This window comes from Tamandua tetradactyla, chromosome 4 (genome assembly GCF_023851605.1).
Source record: "Tamandua tetradactyla isolate mTamTet1 chromosome 4, mTamTet1.pri, whole genome shotgun sequence".
In the NCBI taxonomy this organism is placed as follows: Eukaryota; Metazoa; Chordata; class Mammalia; order Pilosa; family Myrmecophagidae; genus Tamandua; species Tamandua tetradactyla.
Window position 1 is genome coordinate 81,263,386 of NC_135330.1, and position 14,314 is coordinate 81,277,699.

At 44.7% G+C, this 14,314-nt stretch overlaps 1 protein-coding gene across 6 annotated transcripts in view; it reads left to right on the plus strand.

Annotated features, from left to right (window-relative positions):
- Positions 1-14,314, plus strand: part of MTARC1 (mitochondrial amidoxime reducing component 1) — a 34,925-nt gene that overhangs the window by 9,800 nt on the left and 10,811 nt on the right. For all 6 annotated transcript variants that reach the window (XM_077157907.1, XM_077157906.1, XM_077157909.1 and 3 more), the window contains exons 3-4: positions 7,825-7,987; positions 10,275-10,415. In XM_077157907.1, coding sequence (XP_077014022.1) covers positions 7,825-7,987; positions 10,275-10,415 — 304 coding nt within the window. The remainder of the gene's footprint in view (positions 1-7,824; positions 7,988-10,274; positions 10,416-14,314) is intronic.

Below are 14,314 nucleotides of genomic sequence, written 5' to 3' on the forward strand. Positions count from 1 at the left end.
ACGTATATTTGTGCGGTTCATATTGTCCTTGAGTTCCCTGATACCCTGTTCAAATTTTTCCATTCTTTTCCCTATAGTTTCTGTTTCTTTTTGGAATTCAGATGTTCCATCCTCCAAATCACTAATTCTATCTTCTGTCTCTTTAAATCTATCATTGTAGCTATCCATTATTTTTTCTATGTTTGCTACTTTATCCTTCACTTCCATAAGTACTGCGATTTGTTTTTTCAGTTTTTCTATTTCTTCTTTATGTTCAGCCCATGTCCTCTTCATGTCCTCCCTCAATTTATCGATTTCATTTTTGAAGAGGTTTTCCATTTCTGTTCGTATATTCAGCATTAGTTGTCTCAGCTCTTGTGTCTCATTTGAGCTATTGGTTTGTTCCTTTGACTGAGCCATATTCTCAATCTTTTGAGCGTGGACAGTTATCTTCTGCTGCTGGCGTCTGGGCATTTATTCAGATTTCTCTTGGTGTTGGACCCAGCAAGGTTGTAATATTTTTCTGTGAAATCTCTGGGTTCTGTTTTTCTTATCCTACCCAGTAGGTGGCGCTCGTGGCACATGTTTGTCTGCGGGTCCCACCAGTAAAAGGTGCTGTGGGACCTTAAACTTTGGTAAACCTCGCCGTCCTGGGGGTTCGCTAGCCGAAGCGGCTTGAGCCGGCCCGGGGTCCGAACGCAGGGAGGGTTGCTGGTCGCCGCAGCCAGGGAAAGAGCCGTCCGAATTTCCTAGTCGGCCCTGGGCAACAAGCGTGGCGGGAGGGCGCCAGCGGCAGCGGCCCGCCCGAGAGAGTGCACGTTCCCCGGGAGTCACGGGTTTGGAAGGGGCCTCCCCCACCCGTCACCGTTCTCCGCGGCCTGGGGGTTTCCGATCCAATTCTCTCAGTTGGTCCGGGGGCTGCGCGTGGTGTGGGCGCCAGTCGCCTCGGTTTCAGGGGACCACCTCTCCAATTCTCCCAGCCGGCCCGGGAAGGGGGAAGGGAGTAACTCCGGCCGCTTGCCACCCCGCCCGGTGAGGCCCGCGCGCCTCGGCGATCTCACCCGAGCTGCTTCTCTCAGCCAGCCAGCCGTTCCAGGATGGGGTACGCTGTCTTTTTTATCTCTGTTGTGGCTTTGGGCGCTTTCTGTATCGTTTCTACTCCCCTAGTAGGTGTCCTGGAGAAGAAACTAAGATCCGCGCGTCTTACTAAGCAGCCATCTTCCAGGAAGTCCAAAGCTATATTATTATATAATCATCTTCAAGAAACATGGCAACTAGAACACAGCTCTACATTTTCAGGCAGTTCCCTCCAGCCTCTCCACTACATCTTGACTAACAAGGTGATATCTGTTTAATGCTTAAGAATAACCTCCAGGATAACCTCTCGACTCTGTTTGGAATCTCTCAGCCACTGACACTTTATTTTGTCTCATTTCACTCTTCTACCTTTTGGTCGAGAAGGTTTTCTCAATCCCTTGATGCTGAGTCTCAGCTCATTCTAGGATTTCTGTCCCATGTTGCCAGGGAGGTCCACACCCCTTGGAGTCATGTCCCACGTAGACAGGGGGAGGGTGGTGAGATTGCTTGTTGTGTTGGCTGGAGACAGAGGCCACATCTGAGCAATAAAAGAGGCTCTTTTGGGGGTGACTGTTAGGCCTAATTTTAAGTAGACTTGACCTATCCTTTGTGGGGTTAAGTTTCATATGAACAAACCCCAAGACTGGGGGCTCAGCCTATAGCTTTGGTTGTCTGCATTCCTTGTGAGAATATCAAGAATTCAACTTAGGGAAGTTGAATTTTCCCCCGTTCTCACTATTCCCTGAAGGGGACCTTTTTAGCCTTTAATTTGCAACAATATTTATTTTGAGGAATCTTGAACTGTGGAGGAAATCCTGGGAAACATTATCAATACTTAGCCATTTTTTTTTTTTAACAAATGGGCCACATGTAGAACCAAGTTCTTAGCATCGTGTAGAGGATAATACAGAAGGAGAAGCAAGGAAGTCGCTTCAGAGGCTTGTTCTCTTGTGCCAGATGAGCTACATGGCCACCTGTAGAAAACAGTGAGGACAAAAGCCTATTGACATGTGACCAAGAGAATAATCATCCTACGAAAGGATGAAGCACAGACATGGGGTGGGAGAGACTGGAGGCAGTGTCCTGGAAGAAGGGCAGTTACTCTGTGTGTTACCCAGTGAGTCTCCCGATTACACCCGGAAAGACTGGGCATCTTCCAAAGCTGCGTGAGGAGAGGCGTCCAATGCCTGTTTGGCCCATGGTTTAGTTCTAATGAAGGGGGTTCAGAAATTGAAAAGAGCAGCTGCGACCAGGAACAGGGGTGACCTGCAGATGCCCTGAGGCCATGCCATTGTGACACCAGAGTCATCCCACGAGGTGTCTCTGTACAGAGAAGCTCTTTCCTCAACATCAGAAGGGTTGCAAGGAAGCAGTTATTCTGGGAAAAATAAAGAAATCATGCTTAGATTTGATGTTTCATTCCATTATGGGAAAATTAAAGTTTGGTCTAATTATGCTTTTACCACAGTTTCCACGTATTTGAATTAAAATGTAATGTGAGGGATGCAAGGGTAGTTCAGTGGTAGAATTCTCACCTGCCATGTGGGAGACCCGGGTTCGATTCCCATTCCATGCACTTCCCCAAAAGTAAACAAGCCAAACAAAAACAAAACAAAAAAACAAACAAAAAATTCAACAGTGTTGCAATCATGGAATACTCACATGGAAAAATAATGAAATATGACCCCATCATATTTCAACAAAAATGTAATGTGAATACATTACATACAACAAAAAATGTAATGTGAATACTAAATGTAGTCTATAACCTACCATAGAAAATAACACCACGTCAAATGTAATCAGCTGGAGAATGTCTAAACATCCCCAAAATTTCATAAGATACAACACTAGTATAATTTCTGTGGAGGTTACAAAACTCCAAAGCAGTAGCTTTGCCCTCTTCTGGGGATATCTTAGAATTTTAAGCACGATAGTTTTTTTTTTAATTGAGTGTTTTTTCTGGCTATAATAGTAATACACATTCATTGTTGAAAAATTGTAAATACCAGAAAAAAAAAAGGCAGAGAACAAAAACATCTGCGATAACCACAATTAATATTTTGGTATATTTTCTTTCAGTCTCTGTGGCTAACATTTTTAAACCAATTTGGAAGAATGAAAAAGACAGTTTTGAATACTTTTTATTAGCCTAACAGTTGTTGATATGTTGACCATTTTGTCACATTGTTAAAAAAAATCTTCAAAAGTAACATTTTTAATGTTAGCATAATATATCATTTTGTGGGTATCCTCTAATGTATTTTAACATTTAATTCTTATGATTAAATATTTGAAATTGTTTTCAGATTTTTCAGGTATGAAGAATATGATGAAAGCTTGGCATAAATCTTTCCTCATATGTTTTAATTATTTCAGGGAAAAATTCTAGTGGTAGCTTTGCTACAAATAAGAGTATGGATTTTATAGGCTTTTGATACATGTTAATGCTTTGTTTTTCAAAATGATTATCTCAGCTATATAGCCACCTGCAGTTTATGAGCCTGACCACTTGCATTATGTTTAAATGCATTTTGCCATTTTAGGGGCAAAAATGGTAATTTTTTATTGATTTAATTTGCATTTTTGATCATACGAGGGGAACATTTTTTCTTTTTGGGCAGGCATCAGGAATTGAATCCGGGTCTCTGGCATGGCAGGTGGGAACTCTGCCAACTGAGCCACCTTGGCCCACCCAGAGGGAAATTTTTTAATATTCCTGTTGGAAATTTTTATTTCACATTGGTACATGTTTGTCATGGTTAGATAGTTACCCTCATTTTCTTGTAGTTAAAATATTTATGTTTTCGTTTAAGTTTTAATTCACTTGGAATTGTGTGGACATTTTTTTCCTTTTTCACATTCCCACACCGACTTTTCGGTCTGTACCCCAAAGACTAAACAAGGGACTATGTGGAAATTGCAGAATGAGAAGAGAGCTTAGACAAGCTGCGGTAGAGTGCCGACTCTGAAGGCAGAGGTCAGGGGACCACCTGGGACTCAGGTTTCCTTTAGCTGCCCAGACCACTCTCGGTGAGGGAGCTGTAACCTCAGCCCACAGCTTCCTAAAGATTTCTGATGAGTTCTTGGGGTCCCAGGGTCCCTCCAAGAGGTCATGGTCACAGCCGGTCCACTTGTTTTCATGCCGGAGGTTCTTACTTGATTTTCCCCCAGGCCATGCCTGCCAGTGACGGGTAACAGAGAATTGAGCTCTTTCTATGGACTCTTCAGGCAAAGAGCCTTAAACCATGCCTGACTTGTCTTTCTCAAAGGTTTTAGGAGCATTTGGATTTTATTTATTGTTTTTGCTGAGATGCTTTGGGACAGTGTGTCAGTGGAGTGTTGGGCTGAGGGGCACAGCTGCGGTTGCTCAGACGTGTAAGTAAGAAGACAGAGAACAAATTTTGCTCAGAGGTTACCGGTTTCTGGTGTTTATGAACCCAGGACCTATAAATCGAAGTTGTAATGGAAATGCGTGTCAGGACAAGAGGGCAGACATTTAAAAATATTTTTCATAACTCAAGAAAGATGCAAATCCCTTAACTCCGTAAAGATAATTATTGCCTGGTGAAGCCCTAAGGAACCCAAGGAGCTGTCCTTTCCATCTCTTCCACCTTCCTTTAACACCAACTAAGGAAAAGCACATGGCAGACATGAGGCCTTGGAGCTGTAAGGGCTTGGCTGTGGGGAAACGAGGCTGATTTCTAGGGCAGAAATCCTCCCACACAGACTCAATCTTGAAAACCTTCATCCTTTTACAGTGTAAAAGGAAAAAGTCATTTGGAGCTAAGTCCGGTGGATAAGGAGGTGGCCAAGCTAGGTACCGCCACTATTTTTTGGTTAATAAAAGGTTAGACTTCATGAAAAAGTTAGAATGTGCATAGCCCAAATACCCCTAAAGGGTGGGAGAAAGATCAAAGGTGACAGTGGAGTTATACAGAGAAGGTAGGGTCTAACAAACGAGTATGGCTGCTGAATCATATTGATATTTCTTTTAGCTTCCAGTACTTTAGAGCAGCTAGAAATAAAAACCTAAATTATGGAACTCAACCCATACCAAACTCTGAAATCTGTTTTGCAACTAATAGTGGTGGTGTGCTTTGAAATTTATTTCTTTTTTGTATATATGTTATTTTTTTCAGAAAAAATGTTGATTGTGATGATAAATGCACAGCTATATGATGATATTGTGAACCATTGCACACTTTGGATGATTACATGGCATCTGAGTATATAATATATATAAAAATTATTTTAAAAAAGGATAGACTTAAATGTCATAAGACTCACTTCTTGTGAACTAAGTTGGTTATTATTACTGTTAAAATGATTTTGTTGCTTCCCGTTCTAGTTTGCAAGCTGCTGGAATGTGATGCCCCAGAAACAGAATGGCTTTTCAAAGGGGGAATTTGTTAAGTTGCAAGTTTACAGTACTAAGACCGCAAAAATGTCTCAATTAAAACAAGTCTATAAAAATGTCCCAATTAAGGCACCAACAAGAGGTTACCATCACTCAAGAAAGGCCAGTGAAGTTCAGGGTTTCTCTCTCAACTAGAAAGACACATGGTGAACATGGCGTCATCTGCTAGTTTTCTTTCCGGGTTTCTTGTTTCATGAAGCTCCCCCGGGGGCGTTTTCCTTCTTCATCTCCAAAGGTCTCTGGCTGCATGAGCTCTTGTGAGTCTTGTGTCCCTCAAGCTTTTTCCAGAATGCATCCTCTTTTAAAGGACTCCAGTAAACTAATCAAGACCCTCCTGAACTGGGTGGGTCACATTTCTCTCTAATCAAAGGTTGATACCCACATCTCTGTGGAGATAATCTAATCAAGTTTCCAACCTGTAACATTGAATAAAGATTAAAAGAAGCAGCTACCTCCACCAGACGGATAGGGATTAAGACATGGTTTTTCTAGGGCACATAATCCTTTAAAACCGGTGTACTTCCCAAGGTAACTTTGAAAGTTAGTATTCATTTGGATGTATGAAGTTTGGCATGTTTATTTTATTCATTTTATTTATGCTTTGTCTTGATCCAGGAAAGAGTAAGGCAGATGCTCCTGTGTTTGTTGCTAAAAGGGTCTCATTTCTCCATAGGCTTTATTTTTGTGCTTTAGCCCTCTGAATTTTGGGAAGTCAATTCAGAGTGGGTGGGATGGAGTGTGTGAAATGCATCAGGTTTACACTTAGGGCAGTGTGCTTTTCTATATGGATAGCATACGTCCATAAAAAATGGGCTTTAAATTCATGTAAGTTTTGAGTACATCTATTCTTATTGTTTAATGTAATGACTCAGACACTGTTAGTAATCATTTTATGTAAAAAACGGTTAAATAAAATTAAGTAAAATATAGGATACTATATTCCTAATGTATTTAATAATATAAACATATTTGTGCATTATAATTAGAGAAAGGATGGTTTGGTTCAATTAAATATTTGACTTATGGAGTAACTATACAAAGATTACTGGAAATAACTGGAAAAAAACTAGAGGTATCATTGCCATCTATGAGCAAAACTCACAAATGAGAATTGTTTTGGGGACTTTATGTAGACTTTCTATGATCCTCACAATCATTTTATAGATGAAGAAACTGACATTCTGGAAAAGAAATATCGCCCAAAGGCCACAGAGCTAGTCACCTGTAGAAGCAGGATGCACACTTGACTGTCTGCTCTTTCCCAAACTTCGGGCGTTTTTATAATCAACTGTGATTAATGTCCAATCGCAAACCAGTCTTCTTTATCTGGCTGAAAAAAAAAATGCTTCTGCTTTTAAATAAAGAGTAAGCCCATTTATGTATAGAAGATACATAACATAAATATGGGACACTTAACTTGCTACCAGATTCTCGCCAGAAACTATCATCTGTAGAGGCTTTTGGACCTCAGGTCTGTTCTTTCTTTATTAAAAGGGTCATTTATCAGATGCTGGAAGTTAAAGATCTGTGAGCACTAAACTGATTTCCCAGTGATGGGAATCACCATAACTTAATGCTGGTCTTGGAAGCCACCTGCAGAGTCTGGAATACCCTGCGGGTTGGGTCCTGCCCTTTGGGCCGCACAGGCCTGTCACACAGCATTCCTTTCCTTCTGCCCGGGGGTGGAGTCCACATGGCTCCCCAGCAGTCCTCCCCTCAACTTCATGTGACTCGGCATGGGCCGGGGGAAACAGCTCCAATCCCAAGGTTACGACTGGAAACCAAATCCATGACACTTAGATTATTACTGCTATCTGTAATGCCTGAAATTTTATGATACACTTTCAGGTACATTAGCCATATTTAGTTTTACCATCATTATATTGGTAAAGTACAGCATCAGTATAGTATCAGATTTCTGGTTGACATTCAGCTGTAGGAACCAGATTTTGTAGTAACTGTAGGTTTATTTTATACTGGTGCATTGGTTTTCTTCTGGAGAACTCGGTACGTTTTCTAATATATCATCTCACTTTCTCCTCCCTGTGTTCCCTTGAGGTGGGGATGTGCAGCCGTGCATCTTTTTTATTTTATTTTTTTAATGTTGAAGATCAGGCTTTAACGGTGCCTTCATTTAGGCTTATCCAATGAAAGGACAGACCTCAGGCCTAGAAGTCTCTACAGATGGTAGAGTCAGGGCAGGGAATTAAGACTGTGTCTCCTGAAAATGAAGGAATTGCAGCCACACTGCAGTATTTCTGTGCAGCTTTCCTGCTATGTGGAGGACACATTAGGTGTCCAAGAGTTTCCAGATCCCATTGGTCCTTTCTCCTGCCCTCCCCCTGCAGAGTGCACGGCCTGGAGATTGAGGGCAGGGACTGCGGGGACACCGCGGCCCAGTGGATAACCAGCTTTCTGAAGACGCAGCCCTGCCGCCTGGTGCACTTTGAGCCTCACATGCGACCAAGAAGTTCTCAACAAATCATGGACGCCTTCCGGCCCGCAGATCAGGTGAGAGGAAGTCCTGTGGCTGTAGCTTGTGGGGTGTGAGTGGTTGGTCAGCCTCCATCCCAGGAGTGTCTCTGGATGAGCACGGCTCCCTCGTGTTCCCAGATGGCTCAGGGTTCACGAGCCCGAGGCAGAAATGAAGTCCTTCCCTTGCGAATGTTAATATATGTTTCTTGATTTGGAGAAATCTTGTATTTTTGCCCCTGTGCGTTGACCCTCCTGTTTGGGCACACATTCTGGGGCCCGTGTGGTTTAACTGTTCTACATAGAAGTTTCACCTTCACTCTCTTCTGTAGTTGCCTAAGGGGTGCAGAATTTTTACGATTTTGATTGCTACTGTGTGTTAGATCACAGTTGTACAAATGGGTGTGAATATTGAGATCCATGTGCTTTAAATGAATTAGGATGGCCCTTAAAGGAATGAGGCTGCAAGAAATCCTAAGAAAAGTAGAGTTTACCTGTGACCCTTATGTAAGTAGCAGAGGTTCTTAGCCTACCTGTACCTCACTCTCTCTAAGCTCAACTCTGCAAATGAAATCGTTGCCCTCTCCCCTACATAGGACATGACATACAGGGGTGAAAGTCTCCCTGGCCATGTGGGAGAGGACTCCCAGGGATGTATCTGGCCCCAGTATCGTGGGATCAACAATTCCATCTTGACCAAAAGGGGGAAAAGAAGTATAACTAATAATGTATCAATGGCAGAGAGAGTTCAAATAAAGTCAAGAGCCTGCTCTGGAGGTTGCTCTTATGCAAGCTCTAGTTAGACATTGCTACCTATCCTAAGAACACCTAGGGCAATATATAAGATCCCACAAGGGTTCCACGCACTGGTGTAACTTTTCAGAAACCTACAACCTCCAGATGGATCCCTGGACCTGAAAAGTCCTGAAACTTAGAGGGCCCAGCCTCTCCAGAACATCAGATAGTTCCATCTCCCTACCCCATATTATTGAAAGACCCTTCCATCCTGACCAAAAGGGGGAAAAGAAGTGTAATGAATAAAGTATCGGAGCAGAGAGAGTTCCAGTAGAGTAGAGAGACTCTGAAGGTTGCTCTTACACAAGCTTCAAGTAGACGTTGCTGCCTATCATAACCTGCCAACCCCCAATCAGGACCATTCCAGCCAATCCTAAAGAATACCTAGGGCAATTTATAATACTCCACAAGGGTTCCAGGCACTAGAGTAACCTGCCAGAAACCTACAACCTCCAGATGGGTCCCTGGACCAGATAAGCCCTGAAACCTAGCCCAGCCTCTCCAGAACGTCAGATTGTTCCATCTCCCTACCCCATATTAGTGACAGACCCTTCCAACATGAAAAAGTTAGAATGGCCATAGCCCAACCACCCCTAAAGAGAGGGATGGAAAGATCAAAGGTGATGGTGGAGTTATACAAAGAAGATAGGATTTAACAAATGAATACGATTGCCGAATCATTAAATTGATATCTCTTTTAGTCTCCAGTATCTTAGAGCATCTAGAAGTAAAAAGCTAAAACTGTGGAGTTATAACCCATGTCAAACTCTGAAATATGTCCTACAACTAATTGTGTTGCTGTGCTTTGAAATTTATTGCTTCTTTTTTATAATTTTTCTCAAAAAAGAAAAAAATAAATCAATTGTGATGCTAAAAAAATATTTATGCCTTCTAGCCTCCAATGTACTGGAGCAACTAGAAGGGAGAGTTTGAGAGGATTGTGTGGTAGCCCATGACAAACCCTGGGATCTGTCCGGTAAGCACTTGTTGAAGAGTGCTTTGAAAACCACTGTGTTTTTATTTCTTTGCTTTGTATATATGTTATATCATATGATAAAAAAGTTTTAAAAAGAGCAGAGTTGGTATGAAAACACGTTATTTTTACCGTGGCCATTAAAAAAAATGCTGGTCAACATTAGCACTTCATATTTGTTTGTAGGGTGCATAAAAAATAAATATCCATGGAATTAGTGGACGTTCTTATGGAACATAATGAGATTTTCAAGTCCAGCCACTATAATAAATGCTGGAGAAAACAGAGGCAAAGTGGTTTCCCCAAGGGCACATACCTGGGAGCATCTGTAGGATTGGAGGCCAAATTGTCTTCATGCCACAATGCAATTTCTGTCATCTTAAAGTTTATTTAAACCTTCTCTCGAATCTCTATCGGTTTTCTATAAAGAAAAGAATAGGAGAAATACTTAGATGACGTGTGTGAGGGTTTCCAGGGACTACAGACACATATAACCTCTGAGAAGTTCATTTATTTGTGTGCCATCTAGTAGTATAGCAATTTCTGTTTCTTTTTCAGATTGCTTATCCAGATGCCAGCCCGTTCTTGATTCTTTCTGAGGCATCGTTGGCAGATCTCAACTCCAGGCTAGAGAAGAAAGTTAAAGCAACCAACTTCAGGCCTAATATTATAATTTCAGGATGTGGCGCCTATGCAGAGGTAATGCTAGGCTTTACATGCTCTTTACCTTGGATTTACTTTTTTTTTTTTCCTTAAATATGAGAGTCTTAGATATTGGGTGAGGTTAGCCGGAAGGATGCATTGTTACTGACACATTACCACACAACAGTTCAGTTTTTAAGCTTTTTTTTTTTTAACGTGGGCAGACCCTGGGAATCGAACCCGGGTCTGCGGCATGGCAGGCAAGAATTCTGCCACTGAGCCACGGTCGCACCGCCCGATTTTTAGGTTTTTTAGGCACCTAGTAAGTGTGCAGAATGTAAATCTGTACTGGGCAAAGACACTCCATCAAGGAGGCAAGTCAGGGTCTGAGCCTTCGGAGAATTCCAAGTGGGCATGTTAGTTTTTGAGCCAGATTTACCCGGCATAGAATACATGGTGTGTGTGGGTCATGGAATAAAGAAAACGTGCTCATGTCTTGTTAAAGACGGGCTTCTCATGTAGTAGTTGACTCCCATGGAGGAGACAGACACTTCATGCCAGTCTTGCTGGGTGGGAGAGTCATTGCTGCAGCCCGAGATGACAGACACTTCCAAGGCCACCTTGCATCCAACTTCGGACATCTGCACTGTTGCTTTGCACGTGGGGCCCTGATGCTTGGCTTCCAGTGTTCCATATCATTCTGGAAGCATAAGGATTTACCTTCCCAATTGTCTTGGATATTTCATTTATCTCCCTTCTTTTTTTTTACATGGGCAGGCACCGGGAATCGAACCCGGGTCCTCGGGCTTGGCAGGCGAGCATTCTTACCTGCTGAGCCACCGTGGCCCACCCTTATCTCCCTTCTTAAGTCCACAGTCAAGGCAGAATTTGATGGCCCAGAAGCTTGGCAGGTGGCAACCAGTTAATCAATGGAAGGACTGGACTCAAATGGAAATTCAGGAGTTCTGGTTGTGCCTCATTTGTGTATGGGAGGGGAGTGGTAAAGAGGTAGGAAAGTGATTCTTACCTCTGCCCATTTCCTTGTGTAACAGAGGAGAGGAGAGTCCACACAATGAGTCCTATCCCTTTATACTGAAGGAAATGAATTCCATCATTCACTTTTGCCATGAGAGAGGCAACGAGATGTGCTGAAAGAGAAGCAAACTGGGCAGTCAATACTCACATTCAACCCAGAGGATCTGAGGTCCGGTTTCAGCTCCATCACAAACTTCTCTGTGACTTTGTGCAGTCCTCCTAAGTCTCTTTTACCTTGCCTGGCAAATGGGATGCAAGTTCTCCTTCCCATCTTACAGCCAGAAAAAGAGGTGAGAAGGCTTGCCCAAGGCCACACTGCAAAAACAGTGGAGCTGCGTCTCCTCCACAAGGCTAGAAGGAGCCCCGAGCCTGCTGGGGGTCAGGACACCTGGAGTCTAATCCGCCTCCTTTGATGAGCGGTTGTACAAACGTGGGCAAGTCATTGAACCTCTTGAAGCTCTGGCTGTTTGAGTTGATGCAACATGGTGGTTGAGTTGGGCTCAGCTTTTGCTTATGGTTCACTTATCACCCAGTGAGTGAATGGTCCTGTTTCTGGGCACTGTGAATAGATACATGGTGAAATGATAATTTAAGAAGCAGAGTTGCTTTTCCTAAGTAGCTGACAGTCCAGGGTGATCAGACAACGGATGGGTCACTGCAGTCCCATGCAGCAAGGGTCAGGGAGGTGTGGGCTCAGGGGGTAGGGTGCACCCACAGGGTGCCAACACGGGCAGCAGCGGGCAGCAGAGGGCAGCGGCTGTGAGCCTGGACCACAGCACCTCGGCCGAGGCCTTGGACCCTTTCTCATCTCTGTGTACACTCATACCTCAGTCTGTATCTCTAAACACCTTCCATACACTGAGGTCCCCTTGTTACTATCCCTACATCAGAAAGCTCCATTCCCCTCTTCACTTTTCCACTTGGATGTCTGGTATCAACCTAAGTGTGTCCAAAATTGAGGGCTTAATTCCCACCCAGACGTGCCCTGCCCAGTCTTACCCATCTCAGTGTGGGGCAGTTCTGGCTTTCAGTTGCCTACACCCCAAACTTGGAACCCCCGTTTTCTTCTTCCCTCACTTCCCACCTTCAAACAATCAGCAAATCTTGGTGATCCTGCCTTGTAGCTCCTAGAATCTGGCCTCTACTTTCCCGTCTTCTCAGGTCAACTCCCCACCATGTCTCATCCTGATTGTTGCAATAACCTCTTCACTGACCTCGCTGCTTTCATCCCTGAATGCTCCCTCAGCCCACTCGTCCTTACATGTATTCTTAACAAATGGGGCAAAATGCTGTTGTGAAACAGAAGGCACATCATGTCATTCTTCTACTCGAAACGTTCTCAGGGTCCCCCATCTCTCTTCAAGGAGAAGATGGGGTCCTATTAACTACATGACCTCATTTCTGATCACCTCCCCTCGTCCTTCCCCACTGCCCATCAGCTCTGCTTCAGCCCGCACTGGCCTCCACGCCGCCCTGGTCCCTCTGCCGGTTTACCGTTCCCTCACCATGTGCATGGCTCACCCCTCCCCTCTTCCTGCACCTTAGGAGGCCTTGCCCTGCCGTCCTCTAGAAGCTCCATCTCAGCCCTTGCTCCCTGTAGCACATGCCGCACCTGACACACCTGTCTACTCGTGCGTTTGTTTGTCTGTTTCCCCAAGCAACTTGAGGGCAAGGATTTTGACCACCGCCACATCTCTGGCTCTTAGAAGAGCACCTGGTGGAGTAAGCGCCCAATCATTGTTCATTAAATGAATGAATGAGTAGAGATTAGCCAGGTTAAGGAAAAAAGGATAGGGACACCGTTTAGCGGTGTGGAGACCCGAGAGCACCACTGCCTTTAGGCGCTGGGACTCAGGAGAGGAGGGGAGGCTGAGAGCAAAGAAAGGCACTTCGTGTCAGGCTGTGGGGCGTCAGGGAGGGCTTTGAAGTAAAAAGCATCTTCCAAAAGTGCCTCTGGCAGGAGCCCTCCCAGCTTTCTCAGGAAGGCTGAGGAGCTGCACAGAGGCTGCTGGAAGGTGATCCCCCTCATCATCTCAGCCCGGGGGGTAATTACAGACCTGCTCTGCTTCCCCTCTTGCCCATCACCCTCCACCCTCCTGTCTGTCACTTGTTAAAGCTAAGCGTCTGCCCAGGGCTGCAGCGGGGGAATCTGTGCCTCCCTCTCCCTGTCTGCTGCCTCCAGGTTCGGTGACCTTTTCTAGTCATCACCCTCCCTGCCCTTTGGAGTAAAGTTACTGCTTCTGGGGACATCCCTTCCTTGGCCGCACTGTCTTGGACCGCATTTCCTTGCTCTTTTCTGGGTGACCAGGTACTCCTCACTTCACGTAGGTTGCTCCAAGAGCTCTGGCCTTCATCCATGTGCCTCTCTACCTTCCCTTGGTGATCACAGCCTCTCCTGAGCTTCACCATCTGCGACCCTTATGTGGGTCCTTCCCAGATGTGCGACCCTGGACTCTCTGGAGTGTGGGTTCACATTTCCAACAATCTGCCGGGCGTCTTGCCATGCTCTGTTGACATATCCAACTCATACCTGTCTGCTCCCTGCTCTCTCTCCACCACCACCTCCCCAATTCCCCACACTTCAGTGGGGAATCCCAGTCAAGGGCTCCACATTCGTGCACCCAGGCGTGGAGCTTAAGAACCACCCCTGGCTCTTCCCTATTCCCTGTTCCCCCAGATACCAGCCGCATCTGCTCCCCTTCCCATTCTCAGCCGCTGCCCCAACCCAGACCCTGATGTCCTCCCTCAAGCCTGGGTAGCTGAGTGGCCTGAACACTGCTGCAAGCCAGGCCCCCCAGAGCACCAGTGCAAGGGCTTCCGCTGAAAGAGGTTTGTGATGATTCATCAATGCCAGAAGTCTTCAGTGGGGGCTGGTCACTGTGGCTCAGGGTGGGCCACAGTGGCTCAGCAGGCAGAGTTCT